Source organism: Lagopus leucura, unplaced genomic scaffold (assembly GCF_019238085.1).
Source record: "Lagopus leucura isolate 7727_CA_CO unplaced genomic scaffold, USGS_WTPT01 Super-Scaffold_100047, whole genome shotgun sequence".
Classification (NCBI taxonomy): Eukaryota; Metazoa; Chordata; class Aves; order Galliformes; family Phasianidae; genus Lagopus; species Lagopus leucura.
In genome coordinates, this window is record NW_024962293.1 from 427,999 (window position 1) to 454,627 (window position 26,629).

At 45.5% G+C, this 26,629-nt stretch overlaps 1 protein-coding gene across 1 annotated transcript in view; it reads right to left on the reverse strand.

The window, feature by feature from the left end:
- Positions 1–26,367, reverse strand: part of GNAS (GNAS complex locus) — a 132,383-nt gene extending 106,016 nt beyond the window's left edge. The window contains exon 1 of the mRNA XM_042884863.1: positions 26,121–26,367. Within this exon, the coding sequence (XP_042740797.1) occupies positions 26,121–26,367 (247 nt within the window). The remainder of the gene's footprint in view (positions 1–26,120) is intronic.
- Positions 26,368–26,629: the final 262 nt, after the last annotated feature.

A 26,629-nucleotide genomic window follows, 5' to 3' on the forward strand; every position in this document is an offset into this window, starting at 1 on the left:
AAAAACAAAAAAACATCAACATAGTTAAACTAAAAGAAATCCATCATCCTGTTACTCTTTAAATAACTCTGTATACTGTTAAGTTTTGAAAAAGCCTAAGACAAGTTTCTTCTCTTCCATAATTCCAAAGCAGCCTTAACCAATTACTACAAACTTTTCCCCAAATGAGACGCATCTACTTTGGCTGAACATTTCATATGAGAATTTTCAAGCCAAAAGGAGTTCCTTCCACAGACAAAATTGGAAATGAGAGATTAAAATCACCCTAATGACAGATACTCAGTTATGCCTTTCAACTATGGACTCATGCCTGTATCTCTATAATTGTGACAATATTTTTCCAAGCAGCGTATCATGTTGTATGTAACATTGAAACTTCCTGGTCTCTACTCCTTCTCTGCTGCATGGTTACCATCTTATTTTTATAAGCATTCCATTCTGGGGCTGGCCCTTCAGCTCTGGCTGAGCCAAGCAGCTTCTGCTTTAAAGCAGCTATTTTGCAACTAGCTGCTGCTTGCTGCATCTTTCGTTTCCAGCCAGCAAGTACCTGTAATGTTTTCCTCTACAGCTACAGAGAAAGCAATACTTTCTCACAGGTGCTGCCTCTAAAACAGCATGCTTTTTGGGAATAGCAAACGGTGATCTGGAGCATGCAGGGAGTTGTCAGGGTGGGCTTTGTTTCTGGAAGTTTTGGATGGACTGCAAAATGGCTGGTTTACAACAAGTTCATAAAACAAATTCTAGATTCACATGATGTTTCTGCTGGCACTACAGTGCTAAACTAGCGAGGTCTGCATCAAAGGAGAGTTTTCACTGCCACTCCAAATCAATGGAGCCACGAACACCACTGCTGGGCACTTCTGACCACTTCTGGCTCAAAAGCAGCGGCCAGCAGGGCAACAGCAAACTAAACAAATTATATATTTTAAGCTAGGTAACTACAGTAAAATTACATTACTTGGGCTGCTCTGTAGTGACACACTAACGCTTTACAAATAATAATTAATGTTCTTTTTTTTTTTTCTTCCTTAAAAACAAACAAAAAACCTGAATGAGTGAATTGTGAGCAGCCAAAACTCTCCACAGTGCCCAGAGGGGAGGCCTGTCCATCCAGGCTGCTAGGGATGGAGGCTTTTCTTACAACCAATTGCCATGGAACAAAGCAGCTACCTTGTTCCTAGTGGAAGATATGGTTATTCCCTTCACAGCATTCTTCTCAGCCTTGAAATTGTGGCAGTCAACTGTCACACTCTCTGAAACACACATACATATCATAGAATCCCACACAGAATGGCCAGGGTTGGAAGGGACCTCAAGGATCATGAATCTCCAACCCCCCCTGCCATATAGGTGGGCATAAGAAAAAAACCCAAAGCATGGCCACAGTCCCAGGAGCACCTCAGCCTTTTGATGCACAGAAGAGCCTTCAGTACATTTTTAGCTAATCTTCACTCCAGGACAGACATCTGCATCAAGGCAGTACATCATGGATTTCAGTTGAAGTTACTTGCTGCTCTGGCAGGCAGCTATTAGATTACGAGAATTACAGAAATGATGGGCTGGTTGTCTATTCAGTGTATGGGCAGCCTGGAATAGCTTGGATAGGAGCAAAGCATTCAGATTTGTACAGGGATGATCTCAGTGTAAGTCCAAATAACTCCAAAATAACGTGTACTGATGCACAATGCCTCCGAACCAACATAGTTACTATTGCAGTGCTTATCCTTGCCTTCCGCTGTCTGTTTCACCAAACTTGCACTGTAAGATGTATTGTCTAGAGGGAACTACACTCAATTGCTTTTCCTACAGCACCTCAGCATCACACCTTCCCCATACCACACCCCCAGCTCATGCTTTTTGTTAGAAAACACTAAACAGGTGAGAAATGCCCAGGACCCTGCCTGTGTGTGGGCTGCAGGTGTGCCCTGCTGTGGCACAAGCAAGCACAACAAGCACTCAGCTTCCCTCAGAAAACTCTCATATTCAGCACAGCCACAGCAACCCGATTTTCCCATGTGCAGACAGTTCATCCACTACTGGGCCATCACAGCCCCCAGTGCCGCCATTCTGCTGGGCAGTGAGCATGACTGCTGCCTGGGGCAGCTGCAGCCACAGTGACTGGTGAGGTGCTGGATTCACTTGCCGGCCTGCACAAACTTCGAACCGTTAAGTTGTATTTGTGAACTGTAACTCTTACAGCAGAGCAGAGCTCACATCCCAGCACTCACATCTTCTGTGGACTCATACAGCACATCTGCGGAGCGGAGGCTGGGAGGGAGAAAGCGTGAGAGAGGCGCTGAGCGGCCCCTCCCTCAGGCTGCACAAAGGCCCAGGGCTCTGCCCAGACCTCTGGCAACAGCTGGGGGGGGATTTGGGGAATATGATGGAGTTTTGTAAACTGGAAGAAATGCATGCCAGGGCAGGAGGGCAAAGAAGCCGCAGCTGGAAGGCTTCTCTGTGACTGGGCACTGCATCTGCCAAGCTGTGGTAAAGCACAGTGCATTTAGCAATCCCAATCCTACAGCCTGCCTGCTCGCAGGGTTGTAACTGCACGAGGAGAAGCAACACATATAAACTCCATGCAAAAAAAAAAAAAAGCAGGGTAAGTGGGATCAGGGCTCTCGGGTGGCACTTCTGGGTTAAGCCAGACAGCTCCTCTGTCAAAAACGCTGAGAGAAACTTTGTTTCTTTGCAAGGAATGCCCCTTGATGGTCGGCTGCGGACTCCAGCTACAGCTACACGCTGCCCCAGGGAGACGTCCGAGAGGAGACGTTTAAGACACCAGCAGTACGCACGCTGGTACCTGCCGTGCACTGGTTTTTGACTCAGGGACATTTGCAGAAGGATGGCAGAAAGCCTGAGGTGTGGGGGACAAAGGAGGAGATCAGCAACAAAAGCTCGCTTTTCAGCCAGGGCCACCAGGTCACAGGAGAACCAGCACAACGCGATGGGAGAAACTGAAATAGCGAGTTGCTGATCTCCCCCAGTTTGAGTACAAACACAGGAGCAAGCAAGCTCTGTCGGCAGCTCCTACATCTGAAAGCCTTGCCTCGCTTCAGCAAATGTTAATTGCATCAGTGGTTTTCACTGCAGTGAGTTTCCCTTTCCTTTCCAGCTCTCTAATGCCTTAGGAATATTTCAGAGGGAAATCCTTCCCAAATATGCAAACACCAGGTCAATACTCTGTTGGGTTTTGTTTTTGTTTTTTTTTGCCAAACTGCCTTTTCCCTACATTGCTCACTAAAAAATAAAATAAAATAAAAATACTTTCATATAAACAGAAAGGGACTGGAGCTCAGCAGGTCCAGTACAGCAAACAGTTACAGATGATCCAAAATCACTGCTAAACGAGTCATACATTTCCTTGTCCAGCATGGCCTTCTGATGATACGTACTCCCTTTTAATAAGAAGTAATTTCAATGTCTGCTCCTTTTATTGCACGCAGGAAAGTGCAGAGCAGCACTGAGGAAGCAGCATCAGACCTCCAGCCCAGGAAGTCTTCTGATTTGAGACAGGATTTGGGGGTTTTAATTATTTGTATCACTTGTATCACGTTAATAATAAATTTGGTTTATGATCTTTAAAAGAACCCCCCTTTCCCCAGCATTTTCTTCACTTTAATTAACTTTCCTGCTGAGGGGAGGAGTGTGCAATACTAAGGATTGGTAGCAAATGACATAATTTAGCATCAATTGCATTCCTTTGTTTATTTAGAAATTCCTTGCTACAGCTTCTCAGTTTGTTTTTCACGATTTTTTTTTATTTTTATTTTTTTTAGAATTTAGAAAAATGCTACAAATAAATTTTTACTCAGATGTAGGAATTTTAATTTAACTTTCTACAGTTCTAAACCAAAATTATCAAGCATTACTTTCTCCCAGCATTGAACAGTACTGAATTCCCATTTGCGGTTGCTGCTATCACATTCCCCACTTCTCCCTTAAACATGTATGTTGCAGCTGAAGCATTACAGAACAGTTCACACTCAGGATGAAGCTGACTTCCCAGCGCTCGGCCAGCACAACTGCACACAGTGATCTTCAGATACATGCAAAGCAGCCCCATGCAAACCCAGGGCTTTCAGCACAAAGTATATTAACAGCAACAGAAGAAAGTTTACTAATCTGATAACCATGTAATGCGACTTATATGAGAAAATCTGACCAGCTGTAAATCACTAAGAATATCCTATGCCTAAATTATGAGAAATATTAACTATAGCCATTTTATTATTAAAACTTAAACACTTAAAAACCGAGCTCATGCACTGCTATGTATAAATTAATTGCAATAATGAAGAGCGCACTCTCCAATAGCTTAAATAAATTTATCTCATCTTGAATTTGATAAATTCAGTATTACTTTAAAAAAGAGAGGGATGTTTCCAAGCAGAAGAGCAAGCATTGCAAAGGCTGGCTCAAACTGCCCCCTCATTTATGTCCTCACTGTGATACCACGCGGCAGGAAAAGCTTACCAGGAAAAACAGAAATCATCTGAGAGATTTTTTGCTTTGCAATTACGTTGGTTTTGTTTGTTTTGTTTTTTTGCTTTTTTAATAAGGAAGTGTCATGATTCTAAAGAACAGAACGGAATGCCTGCCATGCAGCCAAAAAATCTGCTTCTGCAAAAAATGATTCTGAACAAACAAGGGAAGCACGACCACAACCGTGGCTGCTCCGAAGCAGAGTTGTCTGTGCTGTCAGAAGCCGGTACTGCATGTGCTCTCAAAGCTCTCCTCACATATTCTCTACACAACAGATACAGTTTATCTGACATTTTAATAACATGTATCAAATAATATGCTAAACTATTACTGTACTCCTGACTCTGATATATATATTTATTATTATTTTAGAGGGCAGTTAAAATACCCAGGAATGTTTAAGTGCTTACTGTGTATGTTCATGCTCTATAAACAATATCCTCACCATCATGCCATTGGAAGGAGCTTAATTTTATTACCTACCAGTAACACAGTCACTGCATCGATTTCTTTAAAGCTCAGGCAAATGAAACTGTATGATTGTGGAATTTTGTCATGAAATAACGTAATCCTAGGAGTTAATCTTACCTCACTGGTATCAATTACCCACATGAAAAGACATTGCCCTGCGTCCCCACAGTTGGGAAAAGGACACAACGTTAGAACAGTTTTAAACAGAAAAATAACTCAGAAGCCAATGCTAAGAATTTAATATCTAACAACTCGTTACATGGAAATACAGGAATTTTGTACACCACAGAGCCACGTTTACAGTACAATAATGAGACTTTCCACAGCTGTACCACCAACCTAATTTGGAATTAGATACATAAATCCAAGAGTCCTTTAACCACTGAAAACAACATGTGACTAACCAATACTTCATTGTTTCTGAGAATCAAAATCTTTTTACTCACACTGGGCAGTGAAATACACATATCTTGTGAAGGACTGTAGGTAGATACACACAGGATTTGCAATCTCAGTTTAATTCCTTCGCAGCTCCCCAGGGACCAATCTCAGTCACATCTGAGCTGCTTTCATCCAGTTCAGACTTCATAAATTATGAAGGGCAGCACATATTAAGTATGTGAAAAGGTAACCATTTAAAAATTACAATTCCTGGAAAAAATGCTCTGTAAATGTTAAATTCCCTGAAGAACAGAAATGGCCAAAATGTGTTTCAGACATCTGACCATTAGTCAACTATCGTTAAAGTGATCTAATTATTAAATAGGCAAGAATTATTTGCTTTACTTATATAAACTATCCTTCCTCGCTGGGTCTGGAATAAATTAACACATCCACATGTTTCTTGGCTTACTATGCCAAGGAGAATGACTAATATTTTTCTATAATAATATTTTGATAAGAAAATGAATGTTCAGTTTAGATTTATAATAGGAGTTGCTGCGTACTTTTTATGAGCTGAATTGAATATGAAATGATCAAATTAGAAGGATCTGAACAACCCAACTTAAAAACAAAACAGCTTTGCTCAAATACAAGTAGGTTTTTTGTTTGTCTTTTCTTTTTTTTTTTGCTACTCTAGCAAATGAAAGCATATTTGGGCTGTCAGAAATGTACTGGTTAAAAGATTTAGACAGGCTTCATACGAATTATATTTAAACATCAAAACTAATTTAAAGTGATCCAGAGAAACAAGCTGTGGAATGTCCAATCCTTAAAAAACCCACACAAATTAATGCTGAGGGCTTAGCTTACTAAATACAATTACAGCCATCTCCTCCCCCTTTCTCTCTGCCAGCTGGGATGTCCTCGCCCGGCCGCCTCCTGCTGCAGCAGAAGCACCTGGACCACACCTGGGAGCACACGCCAGGACAAAGGCATCCGTCTGCAGCTTAAAGGCTATCATTTCCAGACGTATTGGTAACACACCAGCAAAGAATCTAGAGCAATCGCTCTCCTTCAGCGTGTTTCCTGTGATAATCAGCCCTAGAGCGTGGGCACAGGGTGCACGGCAGGGCAATGGACGCAGGGCAGGGATGAGCTGCAGACCCTGCTGGCAGTGACCAGGGCTGTCAGCACAGAACTCCTGCAGTGCTCTCAGCCCGGGTGACAGACTGCCAGGCGGCAAGATTGAGATCTCTAGCTTAAAAAGAAAAGTTTTAGAATTGTAGCTGCTTCTAACTTAAGGACCCTTCTACTTATCCCTACCCTGTGGCTGAGACAGCTTCAGGAAACCAGCCTGGCTGTCTGTTACAACAGTTGTTTCTGCCTCAGTTATCTTGTCCAGTCAAAACAAGTCAAGTTCATAGCCAGAGCTGCAAGAGATTTCCAACGAGACTCCTGCAAGCCCTGCAGAGAGCTGAGCATCTCCGTGCACGCAGCCCAGCCACCACTCCCTCCTGCTCCCCAGCACACTGTCAGCCCCATTAAGAAAAGGGATCGTTCAGCCTCCTAGCCCAAAGAAAAGCCACTCAACGTCTCCCTGCCCTTCCCTATCACACAGCTTGCTGCTTCCTTCCTTGGCCACCACGCAGTCCCCTAGAGACAAGCCCGCACCTTCCCAGCTGCGGGGAGCCCAGTGCCCCGGCAGGCTTGGGGCCCCGGCTGCCTGCTGCCCTTGAGCCGCAGCTCTGCGCAGGATTTATAATCCATCTGTCTGCTTGCTGCCGCTGCCAGAGCCGAGGGGCCAGGATGGGATGACAGCGCTGAGATCTGCACTCCCAGAGGCGACAGAGGGTCTTGAACACCAGAGCAAAAGGAACAAAAAAAAAAAAAAGCACCAAAGGAAACCACATACCAAAAAATTAAAAATAAAAAAAAAAAATAGATGAGGAAGAAAAGTGAAAAGCAGCCCCCAAACCTTCTAACTGGTCTGTCCCAAGACTGTGCAGGAAGCTCGGCGAAAGAGGAATTTGTTGTCCCCCACATCTGGCACAAAGCTTCAGCACATACAAACAAAAAAAAAATCCATAAAAATTCCAATAGTACCCAAATCTTATTCTCTGCAGTGCACAAAGTGCTTCTTTAATATTTTTGATCTGCAGAGGGATTTGCTTTGGGATTTCTAGCCAGAGAAAGCATAGGGAACAGGGCAGGAATGGATCAGGAGGGAGAAGTTCCCATGGGGGTTTCAGAAGTTACTGCACGTTTATTTCACCAGCTGCTATTTTTAACCCAGCAGTTGCTATTTTTACAAATGTCAGTGTTTTCCATTTGCTGAACTCTGTCCCCACTCAGGCAGCGCTCCGCTCCTCCCCACGCAACCCTTTGCCCACCACCCTCACTCCCCATCCCACTACCCACATCCATCCCCCCCAACCCCACACCCCATCCCACCATCCGCACCCCCTCCTCCTGCCCCCAGCTTCCTCCCAGCCCCTCCGCATGGCCCCCGCTCCCCCTGCACGCACGCAGCCGCTCTCCACCCTCCCCGCTTGCATTTCATTGTGTGCAGCACTTTGGGATCTCTTTCAACAATATCAGAAAAGCCTGCGCACCCCTCCCGCTGCCCCTCCTTTCTATGGATACTATATATTTTAAAAGTCGTGTGCTGTGCAAAATCGAAACGCGATCACCCGCTCCTGCTGCAACTTCACTCCCCTCCAAACATATCCCTGCCAACGGGGAGGGGAAAAAAAGAAAAGAAAAAAAAAAAAGAAAAAAGCAAAGCAAACAAACGCCACTGTTGCTAAGTTCTGCACTTTATACCCTTTTATATTTACAATCCTCTCTTGGCTAAAAATAGCAACACATGATCCATTTATAACTGGCCGGACATGCCCCGAAGCCGCTGGCGGGGCCCTGGCTGATGAAAGGAGCTCTTTGCGTTCCTTCTACCTGAGCTCATCTTGCACTTAAAGGGCTCAGACAGCTCTGTTTCCACAAAGCATGCATTGAGATGTGAGATGACTGCTGCTTCCAGGGGAGATCAGGAGAAAGGAGAGAAATAAAATGAAAAAAGACACTAAGCCATACTGATTGCCCCGTGCCCTTGTGCTTGGAAAAACAGTCGGGGAGAGAGCAGCCCAGCAGAAGCAGTGCGGGATGGGAATGCTGGGCTGGAATGTACCCAGCACACAGCAAAGGGGCTCCAGGGGCAGCTCAGGCCCTGGTCAGCATGGGACCAAGGAGTTCCTCTGGAACTCATCTGATACGGTTGTGGGACAACAGCAGACTTGGCCTCAAGCAGTGCTGAGGTTGTTGCAGAGGCACCCAGAGGTGGCAGCTGGGAGGTGGCCCCAGGAACAGCCCCGGCTCCTGCCTCAAATGGGGCAGCCTGGGACACGGAGGTGACAGCAGCTCCAAAGAGATGACCTAGCAGCAGCACCACGACTGCCAGAGGCAGAAGTACGTGGGTTCTATTTGCTGTGATTATCTACCAAGGAGATTCTAAAGTTGTGGCATTCTTGCTCTGTTATTAACATAAAAATCCCCATTAGCACCTGGGAAGGATTCACAGACTGCACATGTAGCATAAACAGCTTTGTGATTACAGGTAACGCCACGAGGGCCGGGCACAGCGCCCACTTCAGCAGAAGCAGCACCTTCCATCAGGGAACTCAGGTGCCACACTAATGCTGTTTCCCACCCACTACCAACAAGCTCCAACACCTGCAGATTTCCTCTCTGGAGCACAAGGTTCTTGCTTTTAGTCTCCTGTTGCAAAACCAGCCCCAGTTCCACAGCAGGGTGACAGGTTACACATCAGGGAGAGCTGTAACAGAAAATACAGCGAGCTACAGTGCGATGGAACAGCATTTCAGTGCCATTTACCACAAAGGTGGAAATCCCAGACACTAAAAAACAGAGTTCTCCCAGAGTTACGGAACTTTATAGGCAAATATACCTTCCAGTCATAAGTTTCTCAGGTATTGAAACACTTCTCAATACTTCAAGGAGCTACAAAATGCAGTTCGTTTGGAATGACAGCAAAAGTTCAGTGCCACTATGCCATGAAATGCAGCTCTGAGGAAGAACAATTATGATGGGACCCTGAGAACAACTGACAGTAACAGCTGGCAACATCACAACTTCTACTTACTCTTTACAGCCCTGTTGTTTTTCTATTCTTCTTGATTTTGGTTGCTCAACAAGCAGAGATGTCTTATTTTTAGGGGGAGGGGTGTGAGGGGCAGGGCAGGAAAGGCATAGCAGAGCAGGTATAAACAGAACAAAGAAACATGCTGGCAGTCCCTGTAACAGTGTGTGATGCTTGTTGGTGTATATCTCTTCTGCAGAGCTGCTTCAACACAGCTCTCAGCCATTTTCGGAGCACCTGGCTCAGAGTTAGATAGAGAGCTGAGGTGCAGAGATCTCCTCAATGTCTGTCCAGTATCTGATTTCAACTCAGCAAAAGGAATGAGGAGAAAAGGGAACACATGCATCCTCTGTGAAAATACACTCCAGTTCTTAAAGCACCTATCCACGCTGGAAGACGTTCCTGGAGACCACTCCTGCTCTGGAATACCTCTTTACATTTGCTGTGGCACACCCTCATGTCTCCAGCTAAGATAAGACTTGGTATTTCACCTTCAGAAAAAGATGAACATCTAGCATCTCCTGCTGTGATCACATAGAACTATACGGCAGGATGAAGGACTCTGTTACTTCAGCAGTATATTTAACTGCATGCCTGAATCCAAATGGTGGGAGACATCCAGAGAGAGCAACCCCAGAGCTGTGCAGGACTTGCAGATGAACAGGTAGGCTGGTATCCACAACACCAACAGGGTGTGATGGCAGTGAAAAGCTTCCTCTGCGTGAGGTCATATTTATTCTGGGATAACACTGTTCCAGAAAGAATTACGTTGTTCCTCAAATAGTTTACAATGTAGTAAGACTAAACTGAAGTTGAATACGTAAATAAAAGTATACTATGCTGAAAAATAAGTTATACTAGGGAAAAAGAAAAAATATAACAGTTTTCCCATGAACACAATATTTAGCATCTTTAATGTCTGCATTCAGAAACTACATGAAGTACTTCATATACTACCTTTGTACCATAAGGAGACTGCTGAGTGTCTCATCCAGAGCTCTACCCATAATAATTAGGAGCATCTTCCTCCAGCCTGTAGCAACCAGCATCAAGCCAGACATAACAGGGACTGGACCACAGAACCCAATTCTTCCCAGCACTGCTCCAGAGTGGTAAAGCCTCCAGGGAAACAAAAGCAGTCATTTTCCTTCGTGCAAAACAAGGCCAGCACAAGGTCACCTAACAACAGAGTGGTGCACAACTATACACACGTCGCTGGGAGCAGCATTTGGACCAAGAAGCTTTAAAACCTTCCTTGTTTTTTTTCTTTAAAGAAAAGAAAAGAAAAGAAAAGAAAAGAAAAGAAAAGAAAAGAAAAGAAAAGAAAAGAAAAGAAAAGAAAAGAAAAGAAAAGAAAAGAAAAGAAAAGAAAAGAAAAGAAAAGAAACCAAGTGATCCTGGGCCACTGGATCCCCACAGAGCCGCTGACATTTAGATTTGGTTATTTTAAAGATGTGTCACTATTTTTCTCATATCAAATGATTGATTTCTAAATTCTCTTCCTTCTGACCTCTCACTTTCTTCCTGTTTGATTCTAGACTCAAACGTTTAAAGAGTGGATATGGCCCAAATGTTGCAATTCTTCATTCCACAGATTGCTATCACTATCACAATTGCTATTCTCTCTGGATCTGGAGAAACCCACACAAAAGGACGCCATGAAATGCACATTTGAATAGTACATGCAAGGAATATAAAATAGAGACTTTGAAGTGTCTTTACAAAAATACCCCTTAGGAATTAAGAGGAAAGGGCTTTTTTTTTTTTTTTTTAATACAACAGGAGGATTATAAAGGATGCCTTCTCTCAGCAATGCCTCAAATGTTCATTTTGCAGATCTAGGTAATTATTAGGAGCTATGATTGCATTACCCCTGTGGAATCATTCTCAGTCTAAATTCACTTCTCCAGACAACCCAGCATCATTCAGCAATCCTGCCTTTGCTTCTGATCAAGGCTGACTTGACCTGCTTTGATCAGATGTGCTGGGAGACAAGAGGTAGAAGCTCAACCGAAAGGGATTCTGGAGAACAACGGAAATCATACAGCCAGTGCTGTCAGCCAGCTGAAACAGACACTGCAATTTTGGATACAACTGCAGCTTTACTGCTGAGAAGCTGCAGAGCGAGCTTGTCACCAGAGCTCCCTGCTGCAGCCACATCCAGGAGAATGGGAACTCGGCTCACAAAGCTGCAGAATGGTAATAAAAGCTCCAGGCTCCTCACTCAGTCACAGTAACACCAGTTTGTTGTGATGGTCCAACACCCCTAGCAGAACACAGCTGCTCTGTACTGCCACGAATTATATTCAGTCTTACACCACTACAAATAGAGTATTAGTTGGAAGTCCACTGTCTAACAGCTGTGGTTATGCCAGTACCTAGTGAGTGAACACATCCAAACCCAGCAAAATCCTTTGCTAAGGCAATGAGTCGGACCAGAAAGGGCTCCTCTCCATCACACACACAACCTAACCTAAGATGCAGCCACGGGAGCTGAAGATTTAATTGAGCTGTGCACTTGGCTCTGCTGACACTGAGCACCCTGAACTACAAACTGGAATCCTATGGGACCTGGCTCACCAAGAACCTGTCTGAAGGAAGCTCCTGCACCCAGGACTGCTTCTACCATCACTTCCACCAAACTGGTCCTGACAAAAGCTTCTTCACCACACAGTAATTTAAGAAGAAACCCCAAAACCAGCACACGTTGGTTTCATGCTGCTATTTACTTAAAATAATCTCACAGTTTCTGGCGAGCACTGAACTCTACACCACAGTAATGTATATGCTCTTACAGGGCTAAACATGTCAAAGCATCAAGCACCAGCTAACGAACCCGCAGTGGTGTCCTGTGAGAGAGAACATCAGACCTTTAAATTGTACCAGCACTTGAGGGCGCTCCTGCAATAAATTTAACCCACCCTAAAATCCACCACCTCGTTTTATTATTAATCAGAGCCTTCTGTTAAAATATCAGTGACCCATATGCTGACATTTGCTTACACTTTTGCTGTTACACAGTGACCCTGCTATTCTGGTAAACAGCAAGCAAAAGTTAGTCCCAACATTAAGCATTCAAGGTTGGCACATAGTTATCCTTCCAAATAATCACACAAAGTGATAAAAAGGACTAAAGGGACAAGAAAACAGTTGAACTGTTTCAGAATTACTTTTTTCCTCCATGTAATGCATTTGCTCTGGATAGTGTAGAAAGTGTAGAAAGTAGGAGAATGCATCTGCTAAGGAAACTAAAGAAACTGGGAATGAAGATGCAAGCACCACTTTGCTTCAAGGGAAAGACAAGAGTTACTGCAGTCCTTTAAGGGCAGAGTAGCAGCACTGCCTTTTCACCGTTTTCCCTGGCCTTAATAGCATCCTCTGGTCATCATAGACACCCACATCCCACTGCATCCTTCCCATCTTCCTTCTTGCAGTGGCCAAGTCCTGTAGGATGCCAGCATGGAGCTTGGGATGCTCAGTGTCAGACCCAGGATCCAGCTCCACGATTTTACCCCCAGAACATCACAGTCACCTCCATTCTCCATGGGTTGCAGTAATGTTTCAATTTCTCTGACTGCATGAAACTTGTTCCCTAGGGAGTTTTCTTCCCCTGCTCCCCTATGAAACAGGGATGAACAGGATAACCAGACTCTTGACTTAAGTCACCATCTGTCAGCCTGAAAAAAATCATTCTGTTCAAACTTCTGCCAATATTATGCTGCATTTGATAACATCCTTGTTTTTAATAACTTCTACGTTTTACTCTTCCTCAGTTTTGGCCAATAAACTCAGTACTTTTCACTGCAGTATTTTAAAGTACCATATGGTTTTCTCAAGGAGGAAGGCAGAGAATACATTTCTCATTAATACTGATTGCTTAACAGAAAAAGAATGTAAGGAAACACTGAAGAATAAGAAGTTTCATAACCTCTTATTTTTCCTGTGCCTGCAGCACTGTACTTCCCCATCACTTTATTCAACAGTAGTCAGTGTCCTTCAGAATGTTTAAAAACATCCTTGTCAGCGTTTTAGAAAGTATGCCAGTTAATAATTTTAAGAGAGCAGAAACATAACAAGGAAGGTGTACTTAACAACACAGCCTAAAGCATACAGACTAGCCTGCCAAAGCTTAGACAACTACACCATCTGTCCTACAAAAATGCACTCGTGTAAGTGCTGCTTATATGTCAAAAATCATCTGCAATTATAAAAAGGCACAGGCAAAGTTGAAAGGGAAGCAATCAAAGAAAACTGCCCTATAAATCCACATTTGTCAACAAAAGATAGGCAAACAAAAGTAGGGTATAAAGTAACTGAGAACAGTACTTCTGTCTGCAATGAATCCTTCTGTAATGTTCTGTGATTAGTTAGGATTAAGAAATAAGGTTTTTTAAAGGAATAACTAGCAGTACATACCCAATTTTAACAGTTTCTCTAGCTGTGACATTTTTGAGCTGGTGCACGCCACCCTGAATGAGGTTATTCATCAAAACTTAGTGTGTGAATCACAGGCTGGGCAATAGCTGCCCATCCTAGAAAGCAGACACTGGGATGCTGCAAGGCACCGCTCAAAGCTGCTTCAGGGCTTTTCGCTTCATGAAACTGTAAAGAAAAACAGACAACCTGGAACAATCCTTTTGGTGTTGGTATACAAAACAATCAGGAGAACTGCCTGAATGCACTTAAGCTCAGAACAGATGTGCCAGGGCAGACAGAGATCATGAGTCAGGAGAATACGGGTTTAAACTGCAAACTTAATCTTACAAGCAGCAGATGGATCCCACCGTTTCCAAAGACTTTGAAGCAACATGGGTTCAAGTTGAATAGCTAGCTGTTGCCTGTGCCAATGGTATTATTGGAATAATCACTCAGCACTTAATTTATTCCAGAGGAATTCTGAGGTCCAACTACCTAGTAACTGACATTCTGAAAACTACACAGGAGCTTTCCAGAAGTCAAAGCCACAATTTCATCATCATAAAAATTATCAAATAGGAATTCAATTTAGGTTGCTTGCATTAGGTGTTCAGAAATAAATTTTAAATACAAATTCATAAATACATTTATAAATAACAACAGAAGCCACCGAGGTGGATATATGTAATGAAGCGGACAGCTTCCACAGCTGGCTTAGGCTGTGCAGTGAGTGCTGTCAGGTGTGGCAGACACAGCAACCAGGAAAACTCCAAGGAAGCAAGACAGGTACCAGTGAATTCAGCTGTCTCAATGATTAAAAAACAGCCAAGCGAGATGCAGGAGATCTGAAGTTTAGCTGGTGGTCTCTACCAAGTGAGAACATGGAAACGAAGATCCCAAGTATTCGAGCACCATGCTGAGCCTGTTAAGTAATCCAGATTTCAGCTGAATTAAACACACAGTTGTGTCTACTGCAGACATCTGTTTACAAGTGGTGTCTAGATCATTAGCAGCTAATTCTACCTCTCTGTGACATTCCCTGCCATATGCTGGGTGATAATCTCAGCAACCAGCAGGGGTTTTCATTTCAAATCCTAACAAATCTGCTCTGGAGGGCTTTGTGGTTGTCCTTGCATCATTTATCGGGCAATACCTCTCAGTTATTCTTCTCTACTCTTTTCGTACCTCCTCTCTACTGTTTCACATCACCTGTGACTTACTTGCCAAGTGACAATTTCTTCATGCTGTCCTAGGAAAAATTCCCTTCCTTGACAAAGGTAAATGCAAAGTTTACCTCCTGGATAAACACACATTCAGGCTTGAATGCATTCTGCTGCACATCCCTTTACCATGAGACTGGGAATCCCAGTGATACTAGCAGAGCAACAGCAGTCAAACCAAAACATTATGTTCACTTTTTTTTTTTTTAATTATTTTTTAAATACCAACAGCCCTCAAACACTGAGAAGCCACCTCCTGTCCCCTCCCCAGCTGGCACCACCACCTGCAAGAGGTGTAAGTCAGACAACATAGAGGTTTCTATCCACCCCTGGGGGAGCAGCCTTACGTCCTCATTTGCACTCCTGGTCAGGGCTGCACGTAATGAACAGAATACTAAGAGCAAGGTGAGAAGACCAAACTTCACATGCAACTTCATTAACAATGAAAATCAGAGGGTTTTTGCGCTGTGCTTGGTGAAACGCATGCCTACACTAAAAGATGTGGTGGCACTTTTGCAGCCATGACATATGTATATGAACAAACAAAATTCCATGCCTGCCATTAACCAGCAACCATGCTGGAGGTGACTTCAGTAATGACAAAAAACAAGATACAAATTGCTTCAGAACCTGGAGCAGTTCCTTCCTCCAGGACACAAGCAAAGGCACCACAAATCAATCACGCTGCCTCAGCCTGGTAGCCTTCCTCCCTTACACAGGGGAAGATGCAGCCTCTTTCTCTATCTGCACAGAGCTTCTCGACAGCATGCGTGGCAGCAGCTTCAGCCCCAGGACACCTCTTGACCTGCTGTCCCAATAGCTGCTAGTGCTCCCACCCTGCACTTTTACTTCTCTCAATGAAAGACAGCAGCAGACTTGAAGGAACACTGGCAGACCAAATCAGGGTGGGGAGAGCCATGAGGATTTAGTGGTCCTGTCTCCTGCCAGCCCTCCTGGAAGCAAGCAATCTGACAAGATGTTCTTGCAGTCCCACAGCTTTCACCAAGGCTATGGAGTGGTTCTGCTGCTGGCAAGGAGCAACATGTGGATGGGATATTTTTATCTCCTCTTTGTTCTCATCCCTGTCAATCCCAAACAAGTTTCAGCTAGCTAAGTGGGAAGGATGGCTCACAATGAGACAAGGATTCCCCAGCTCAACCTGCATGTCACCGCAGGATGAAGAGGGTACGTGCCACTGTGGCGACACAGCTGCATCGCTCCTGGTTTCCCAGCTTCCAGTAACCTTCCAGACTGAAATAGCAGACCTACTGCTTGATTTTTAGCAGCTGAAGAACAGAAGTAAACCACGTAAGTATTATGTAAAAGGATCTTTTTCTAAGTATATGTTTATTGTGCACAGAAGAAGTGGATTTAATTACAAACAACTGGAAGTTTTTAACAGTCTAGATTGCCTCTACTCCCCTTCTAAAAACTAAGGTTTGGCAGCAGCTTTTGGGTTTCATCGCAAGTCTTCTAAGTATTTCCTTGGAAAGACTTTACACTTGGTCCCAGGCAAGAAGTCAAAATCAACATTTAAAAAGCATGCCCAGCATAATTTCCAGGATTCAGCAGCATTAAGGTATACTTATGGAGGCTGGGAGGAGAACTGCTTTTTGTGCTCTTTGACTTAGTGCATAAAGCTGGTCTTCAGACAAGGAAGTTTATATTCCAAATAATATTTTTAACTACATGTGGTCAAGTGCATAACTTATCAAGACTTTCCTCACCCCCTCCCAAAATAAGCCTGAATTGTAAATGTCTTTGCAGAGTTCAGGTTTTACTTAAGCCTCAACTGGAAGCAACAGATTCTCAAGCCTTCTAATAGAGAATTGTTTGACAGTAGAGGAAGTTTCACATACCACGGGGTCTTAACTCCTCCACACAGTAAAACCACTGTTTGGGACAGATAGTGGTACTCAAGCTGAACTAGGTGGCTCTCTGAGGGGGATTAAGAATGGTTTTGTGATTGATCTGTCAGTGTGTTGGCTGGGGAACGGTGACACACAGGTGAGAGCCCTTGCTCCTATACCAAAACCACTGGGACTGCTTCGGGTTTGCAACACAAACTCTTGGTTTGATCCAAAGCCCAGGAACAGAATTTCAATTTGATCATCACACAGGCCTTTGCAAATTGCTTTCAGCTTTTCAGTAGCAGTAAGCTTTTGGATTCAACAATTTACACATGTAAGAAATTATCATAGATATCAAGGGATATGCAAAACTAGAAAGCTTTCTTTATGAATATCTGAAGCATTTAAAAACAAATACATATTCTTCTGAAATATCTGGGAATCAAGACCGACATCACTCACCACCTTTGCAGGTGGTGCAGCATGAAATGCTACAGACAAGTGAAAAACCTTCCCAGAAGCTGAAAGAAATGAGAGAAGTGAGAACACTGGTGGCATTGAGGAGTCAGGTTTAGAGCAAAAAGTATTTCTGAGCTTTCGTCTAAAAGGTAGTTGTTTTACATTTCTAATCACCAGAGAAAAACTGGGACTATCAAATCATGATTTTCCTGTGTGGGAAGAAGGGAGGGAAAACATCATGGGACTATATTATGCAGTATTTTTCTTCCATGCAGAGAGTTTTATCTGGTATTTATAGAAAAACAGTCTAGATGCAGACTGTCAGCTCCCAAAAGCATGCCCTTCTTCCTCAGTGTCTGTTTCCTCCCCCTGTAAAGCCAAACCTCCACAAATTCCCCAGTGTTCCAGAACATCCCCCTTGCCCCCAACTGATCAGCAACACTGAGATTTCAGCATGAAAGCCACCAGGAAAAATGCAAAACCAACCAAACACAGCCAATGACTGACAAATAGTGCTGAGGGTGGGCAGGAAAGGCAGTGGAAGGGGCCACGGTGCCAGGCCTAGGCACAGCAAGAGCTCCATGAGGGGGTTGGCCATGCCCTGCAGCAGGGCCCACCATGACCAGTCAGCCTGCGACAGTCACAGCACATCACAGCCTGTGTCAGCACAGAGCTGTGCCAGCAATGCTGGTGGCTGAAACTAGCTCTGTCAAGAAACCTGCAGAGCTGATAGAATCCAAGGGAAGAAACAGCAGGCCTGCAGGGCACTCAGCGTCCCAGTCAAACTACCATAAGCAAAGAGTCAGAAAGAACTAATGTAAAGTGGTTGCCTCGCTTTGATGCCTGAAACAGGTCTCCAGTACTGCAAGGCATTACTAGAAGTTCAAAATAGTAAGTTTGTACCAGAGACGGAAACCACACTCCCCATACGCAACCCAACAGAGCAGATGCCTTACACCCATCAGCCTGAACCTCATGCTGCAACCAGAGCCCAGAGGCTGCACAGCCTCACAGCTCCTCTTGTCACCCAGCACTGGATGGAGGAGGTGAAAATGGAGCCCCTTCAGGCTCAGCAGGGAATAAAATGACAGCTCGGTCCCCAGGGAATTCTGCTGGTTTTAGCTTGACAGAAAAACACGATACTTACAGTAAAAATGTAGCTCTGAAGTTATTTTTATTCATGCTGATGAGAAAACAGAGCTGGGTTCTCCACAAGCATATGCCAACTGCTGTGGAACAAAAAGCTTTACAAAATTCCTGTAAACTGCAGGGCCAAGCATAGTAGAACTTCCTTCACTTGCCTTGGGTTGCTGCATGTGCTGGCCCACAGCAAATGCTCAGTGGCTCACATGTTAGAATCTCTGTCATCGATTGCCACCTGCCACTCAGTAGCCAGTAACATGCTTGGTTGAGATACAACTCAATTTCAGTAATCAAAGGAGAGTCCCCAAAGCAAGCCTTCAGGAAAGGCATTGAAAAAACTGAAAAACTAAATTGAAAGCAACTTAGTTTGGCACAGCGCTACTATAACTCACAATAGGCACAGATGGGAGAACTGCCCCCAAGGTGGGGAAGGGGTGGGAATGCAGCCTCATGTAGGGCTTGGTTCACACCTGAAGCTACTTTATATGAAATCATTTGCAGAAATCCACATAAAAATACTTTCCCCCACTCACATTACATTTACTTCTACCCTACAAATAAATCACCTTCAGCACACCAGGGAAGCTGCAGTGGCTGTGGCCACAAGAAGCTCTTGCAGTTCTCTCCCACTGGGGTTGCAGTAAGTGCCATCCCCACACAGCACGTCCACATGTGGGATGGCAAGGGGCTGGGCCCTCTCTCCATTTGTTTTTCCACTGAACCTGATAGACTTCCTGGAGGTCAAAGTCACAAAGCTGAGGCAACACTGCAACGTGCAAACAAGCCTGTGAACCTGTGCACAGGCAGGAGTGTGTGGATTCAGCTCTTTAATATATATTAATATATGCTGGACACCGGGACAACCCTGGGCCATGCTTAGCATCAAGGTGGGCAGATCAGGAGATGGGAGGCACTGGTTTATTTGGTGCATTTGCTAACATCTATGAAAATCCTTCCTTGCAAGAATGGTTAGCTGTGCTTAGGATTTAGAAAAACAACAATCTTTCAGTAGGAGGAAAATTACTCAAATTCTTCCTCCAGCTTGCAAACAGACATTAATTGGGTTTTCCCAGGGATTTCAGCACTTCCCCCACTTCCAACACACTACGAAGGAGACAGGAGAAGTGGCTAAGCAGAGCAGGACCAGATTGTAAAACTGCATCTTTCTCCTTATTGGGAATCAATACAACCTCCTCAGCACACCTCTCATTTCACTTGCAAAGCAACTAGTAGCAACTTTCTGATGCCTGTTTAACCACCCTTCCCACCCACACTTCTCAACACAGAGAATACTCAAAGGTTGTTTTTTTGTGACATACAAATCTTAGAAGTGCTGCTCATACACAGATTTGGTGAATCTTCTTTGCAGAGGGAACGTATGAGTGGAAATGAAGAAAACTTCAGCTGTATTTATAAAGCTTACAGTGTCCTGTTTGACCAGGGAAGAATGAGTTACGGAGTTCACATTCTCTTCTTGAGAAATATCCCTCAGGTCCAAATATCTAGAACATTATGGATTAACACAGCTGGCAGCTGGGTATTCTTATAACAAGTATCTGGATTTGTTCTTACTTTAGGGAACTGGCAAGTTTTTTCCTTGCCTTTTAAAATTTATACTACTTTGAAGGATATTCAGTGAAATCATGCATATTTGTGAATAAGTACACTCCCAGATTTAAAGGTGACAAGGCAGAAATACAGGCAGTTAGAGGTAACTGTGCTCTTCATGGCTTCTCTTTCATGAATGTGAACACACCTTATCAAGATGTGCAGGTATCAGCAGCACAGAAGGAACAAGAACTGCTCACATTTCTGCTGAAAAACAGAAAGTCACCTGAGAAACTTGTTCTCCCACCCCCACCTGCAGCAATAACATGCATGACCATGAGGGTGTAGTGTCTATCTGGAGTCAAGGTGGCATGACATTGTGAATCTCTCATTTCTCCTTCCCAAGGGAGCTATAAGAACAAGAAATTATTATTCTAACAGGTGAATATGGGCAGACATCAAGTATGGGAGAAAAAAACCCAGAGCTGTCACAGCTGGACCTACAGCTCCATCCCTCCAGCATTGGAACATTTTCACCCATCTCAAGGGACAAAACCAAATAATTTCTACCAGTTATTTTACCTCCAGGTACATGCCAGTCCTGCCTGGCCCACCAAAGATGCCCCTTCAACACAAGCACAGCTCTGACACATTAAAAGTAAATGCTGGAAAACTGAGGAGAGTCTGAGCTGCATTTCCATAGGCAGCTCCAGAAACTTCACAAGCACGTCACACATCAGACAAAAGGACTTTGCTTCTACTTTATTGCAGCAGTATAAATTTGAACAATAAATAACATGAAGGCACTCGGTACTCTCTTTCTTCTTTTCCTGTTCCTTTTTTCAATTTATTTTCAAAGTACATTTTCTTTTAAGAGACATCAGGTTGGGTTCGGTCCTTCCTCTCATCTCCTTAGTGCTGGTGCTCCCCATGAGCTACTCCCAACCATAGCACTCCAGCCTACAGAAACCCTAGCACAGAGAACAGCTCAATTTAAGATGGTTCAGTGCAGACGGAGGTAACAGCTGCACAGGAGCGACCAAGAAATTTTTGTCTTCTCTGGAAAGAATGCAAGTGAAAAAGTTCTTCCCACTTCTAAAGAAAAGCTTCATGGGAGTCACCTGCCCTAACAACACACATTGGACTCCTGCCAGCATGCATGCTGAGTAAGCCTTAATTTCTTACAGGCAAGAAACGTGGTGGTTTCACGCAGGTACAGCCAGCTACCAGGAGATCCAGCAGCCATCCTTCCTCTACAGGAGGAGAATAAACACTGCTGCTTTCCTTCAGAATAAACAGACTGAACAAAAAACCAGAATCAACAACCAAAACCAGCACATGCTGGGGGTAGAGTCTCAGTTTAAAAAAAAGTCTGATAAAACCCTGAAATTAGATCCCTGACTATACATGAATATGGCCTTTCTTCAGTAACATATTATGATCTCTACCCCATCAGGCACGTAGTGAGTAAAAACACAGGTTACCACTAACACAGACAATGCCTACATGATGGAGAAGAGATGCATGTCTATAACCACACTGTGGCTGTATGGCTGCTACTGTCACTAGGAATCAGGGAATTCCCCAGAACCTCTCAGCCCCTTCCCCACAGCGATCCATGCTTACATGAACAACCCCATTAGCATTAGATGCAACTGTAAAAGCAATTATTTGGCAGTTCTGGCTGGGACCAACCTAGCAACAATAGCATGCCACCCACAGCAGTCCCCCATCTTCTATAGCAGTGCAGATGCAGGTTTCTTGACACCTCCCATTGACAGACCCCGTTTGAAGCTCTAACTTTGCCAGATTTCAAATATGCCAGCTGAAGCTCTCCATGCCATGTGTGTGCCTGACATTAATGATTTTGTTTTGTTTATGTGGAGATGCTACAAAGAAAAAGTTAGGGTCAGCAGCATTCAAAGAGGGGAAAAAAAAAAGGCAAAGAATGATGAGCTGCTTGTCTGACTCCTTAGTATGAAATTCTAAATAGTGAACAGCAGAACTACTGTAACAAGCGACCCAAAGCACAGAGGTGCTACTGCTGAAGACACCACTTTGTTCTAGAGAACATTCATCAAACTGCATCACAGCTCCTGGAGCTAGCACTGCTTGCATATTGGTTAAAGCCTTGTTTAAGCTTGCAAAGCTTTCCAGGTATTTTCCTTCAGGGAAATATGCTCCACATCCAGAGGATCCTTGCTTAAGGGACAACACTCTGTGCCATAGAGTGCATTCTGTATACAACAGTGGGAACAGAGTAGGGCTTGTCTTCATCATGAAGACACCTATAATTAGCGTACCACCTCCTGGTGTCTGCAGCAGGATCATCATGCCTGCAACGGAAAGTACCCAACAGATGGAAACCACAGATTCCCACATCTAAGTGTTTGTAGTACCTGGTAATTACTGGGAGCCCTGTTGGAAAAAAATTACACCTACTTCACCACTAATGACAGCCCATTAAGTCCTGCCACCTTCTGAGCCTGTGTGTGTGCAGGATGCTGAGTCGGGCAGCAGGGCAGCCTGTTATGAGGCACTTGTATCTCACAACCCATAGGATTGAACCCAGATTTTTTCTTTTTTCCCCCTACTCCTTTTCTTGAAGAGAAATGCCAACTGGTATAGGAAGTTTCAATAATCCTGTTCTCAAGAATTTGAAAATACCAAAATACAGATTCCCCTTATAGTTTTAGTCTATTTTTTTTCTTCCATGCCTTTTCCACATCTTCCAATAAGGATCATATATTTATTTTACCAGGGCTTACCCTCCCTTTAGCTCATAAAACATGGTGCACAAGAAACAAGGGGACACGTAATTGAATGATGACACTACTGTCTACAGTGACAAGCTCACGTGAGATGGAATCTCATCAAGCTCCTAAGCCCACATTTATTTTTTTATAAAAGAATACCTTCTTCAGTCTTGCCTGCCGGGCCCCTGCAGGAGGCAGAGCAGTGCTAGGATGCTGACAGCAAGGTAGGAAATCATGACATGAAGGATGATTGTGGGTGACACCATTAAACATACCCTGCAGAACCAGACCAGCTTTGCTCTGGTGCTGAGCTACTGGAGCAGAACAAGCAACACGTGCTGCAATTGCTGGCACCAACCCATACCTGGCACCTCCTGGATTGCTGTTAAAGCATCCAAAACTTGACCTATTGAGCCTCCACAGCCATGAGATACATGCCCTTAACATATGAAATACTACAAAAGAACCTGAATACTATCAAGAAAAATTAGCATTAGACAAAGATGGGACATACAAACTTCATGGTAGCTTCAGACAGCTTTCACCTTGGCCTTTCCACAGTGGCATTTCCCTCTCCAGCATCCATAAAAGAAGGATGATGCCCCCTCATCTCACAGTAGCACCATGCAGACACAGTCACTGACATGGAACATTCAGTCCCTGCAGTGACAAGGGCTGCAGAAAAGCCCACGAGTTCAACAGTTCGTTATTCAGTCTGGGGTACGGATGGTGCGCTGTAAATAGGGCACGGGGTGACACTCTGCATGAGGAGGATAAGAATATTGAATAGCTGCTCATTCACTGCACAACATCCATCTTGTGCACTGAATGAAGTACAAGCCTGTGGGGGAAAAAAAAAAAACACAATGTAAACCATACAAGACGATCTTTAATTATATGGTATCCAGGGGCTTACCAAGCAGCATACACACAGAAAGGGGCACTATGGTTAGTACTCACACTGATACTTTCTAGCTTTAAGTAATTTTTTTTTTCTTCCTGTGCAATATAGTCCTCCTACAAAAACTTCAGATTTGCTCTGCCTGCATTTGTATTTTCATCAAAGTATGAAAGTATTAGAAACACTTTTATGTACGACTCAGAACAGCACTTACTCACTATACTGTAGCTCAATATATTGCAGTTAAGTACCCTGGATGACAAGTGCATCTATCTATGATGGCATATAAAGATAGCCAAGTTCCCTTCTCCATTGCAGAAATAAACTCAAAGTACTTCTCACATGGGTAAGTTCAGCCTGAGAGGACCTGGAAAGTGGTATACACAGACTGCAAGCATGCCTGAAGACCAGACGGGTTGTCCTTACAGTTAACTAGGCTACAGAACTGAAGGACGTGCAGGAGCACATCAGAACTTGGAGCACAAGCAGGAAGCCATGAGTACCTTTTGAAGCTTTTGCTATCAAATCAAGAGGGGAAAAATCTGCAATCCACATTTCTCCAGCTTTTTTACCCACCCTGACCTCCTTTCGTTGGAAGAAGGCTCAGCTACTGCTTTAAGTCTGAGCTGGATGCTCCTGCTTCCTCGGCCAGCTGCAGGGCAACATTATGCCTTGCACAACTTGCAGATGTAACCCATATGCATCTGGGCTACACCTCGGTACACAGACATCAGCTACTGCAGCAGTACCTGCAGATGCGCATGAAGTACAACCGAATGCACTCCAAACTTCTTGCTTCAGCTTAGAAAGAGAAAACCAAGTAGCTGTAAGAGTGGGGTACAGGGAGACTGAGCAAGGGAAGGAAGCCAACGGGAAAACTGTCTGTCTGCGCAAGGAGCGGGGAAATGGGTCTCTTAGGCATCCCGAGATTTACAAGAGGGCCAAAAAGTGACTTCCTGCTATTCAAGTCCAGGCTGAAATATAATAAACCACTGCCAGCATAACACTGACTCATATCCATCAGATTTATAAATCAGTACTTCGACAAAGAATGCACTCTCTGTTGTCTTCAGCACAGATAACTCTGAACTACTCAGATTTGTTGTTTAACCCACTCCAAGTTGAATGCCACTTCTGCAAAATCCAATGCTGTGCACAGCCTGCCAGCACCGATACGAGAAAACAGCCAGCTGAAACATTACCTGAGGAGAACACACAAGTCTTCTGGACAATGTTTAGGCCATAAGGACAAGCAGATCAATATCAACATTAGTTTATTGGGTTTTTTTTCTTCCCAATTTAATATAGGAAAAAAAAAAAAAAATCATAGCTTGTTCTTCAAGCACTTCACTAGAGAACAGACCTACAGACAGAAACACATTAAGAAGCTACTGAGCACAACGCCCCCAGCACAGCCCGCCCTGCTGGGTGAAGGTGTGATTTCCTCACCCACAGGCTTGCAGCAGGCAGACCTCACTGCCTTACACGAGCACTCCTTGCCCCCTCCCATCAGATGGAAACGCGCCTTTTCAGACACTCCCCAGCACGGTTACAACCGTGTAGACAAGGCAGTGTTTCCGGAATCAAAACTTTCAGCACGAAGACTGGCACAACCCCTGCCGCTGTGCACACGCAGCCCCACGCACGCTTCAGCAGCTGGGAAGCTCCGGAGGCACTCGCCAAACTTCCACACCACCTCTATTCCGAACGGCTCACAGCACTGCATCCCATTCGCCTTTGACAGCAGAGCTCCGAGCGACACGTGCTGACAAAGGGGCACCGGACCCGCGGCCGCCACCGAAGGCCGGCACCCGCCCCGGGCCACGCAGCGCAGCAGCTCCGGCTGCGGCCTCGGGGTCTCCTCGGGAAGCGGCCGCACCTCCCGCAGGGCGCGGCGGGCTGCGTGCAGGTGCTGCGGGGCGGCTGCGAGCCGAGCGAGCCTCACGGCCCGGCCCCGCTATTTCGGGAGGCAGCGGCGGCGAAGCTCGCAGACGAACGGGCGCCGAACACCTCACGCTTTCTCCGCGCAGAACGATCGCACCGGTGTAACGCGGCGCCCTTCTTCGCGGTGCCGACAACTAACGCGGAAGAAGGGACGCAGCGGCAGCCCCGCGGGGTGCGCGACCCCCGCGCCCCGCCCGCCCCGCGCGGAGCCTCGAGGCGCTGAGGCGCCGCCGCCACGTGAGCGCGGCCCGGCCCTGCCCCGGCAGCCACCGCCCACCGCCCGGCCCGGGGCCGAGGAGCAGCATCCAGCGCCGACTGCGACGCCGCGCCGAGCCGCCCCGCACCTGCCGGGAGCCGCCGACTCGCCGCCTCCTCCCGCTCCCCGCTCACCGAGCAGCAGCAGCCGGTGCGTCTGCTTGTACTCCCTCTTCTCCGCCTTCAGCGTCTTATCGATGCTCTTGCTCCGCTTCTTATCCGCCCGCTCCTTGGCCACCAGGTCCTGCCGCAGCCGGTGCCGCACCTGCGGGTCTCCGCACTGCTGCTGCTCCGCCGCCGGGTCCGCCTCGCCGCGGCTGCCGTAGGGCACCGAGGGGTGCGCGGCGGCCAGGCGGGAGCGCAGGCTGTAGCACAGCCCCATGGTGCCGGAGCCGCCCGCTGCCCGCCCTACCGCATGCTCCGCGCCGGGCAGGGCGAGGCGGCGGCGCCCGGCGGCCTCTTAAAGTGGCCCCGCACCCTCCGGCGGGCTGCGGAGCGCGGTCCCGCCCCTCCCTCGCTGGGTCCCCGCGCCGCGGCCGGCGGGAGGCGGCCACACGTGATGCGGACATGTTTACCGTATTCTCTGGAAAGCGGCCCCCGCCCGCCCCCTCCCCGCGCCGGCGGGGTGCTCCCACCCCGTCTCG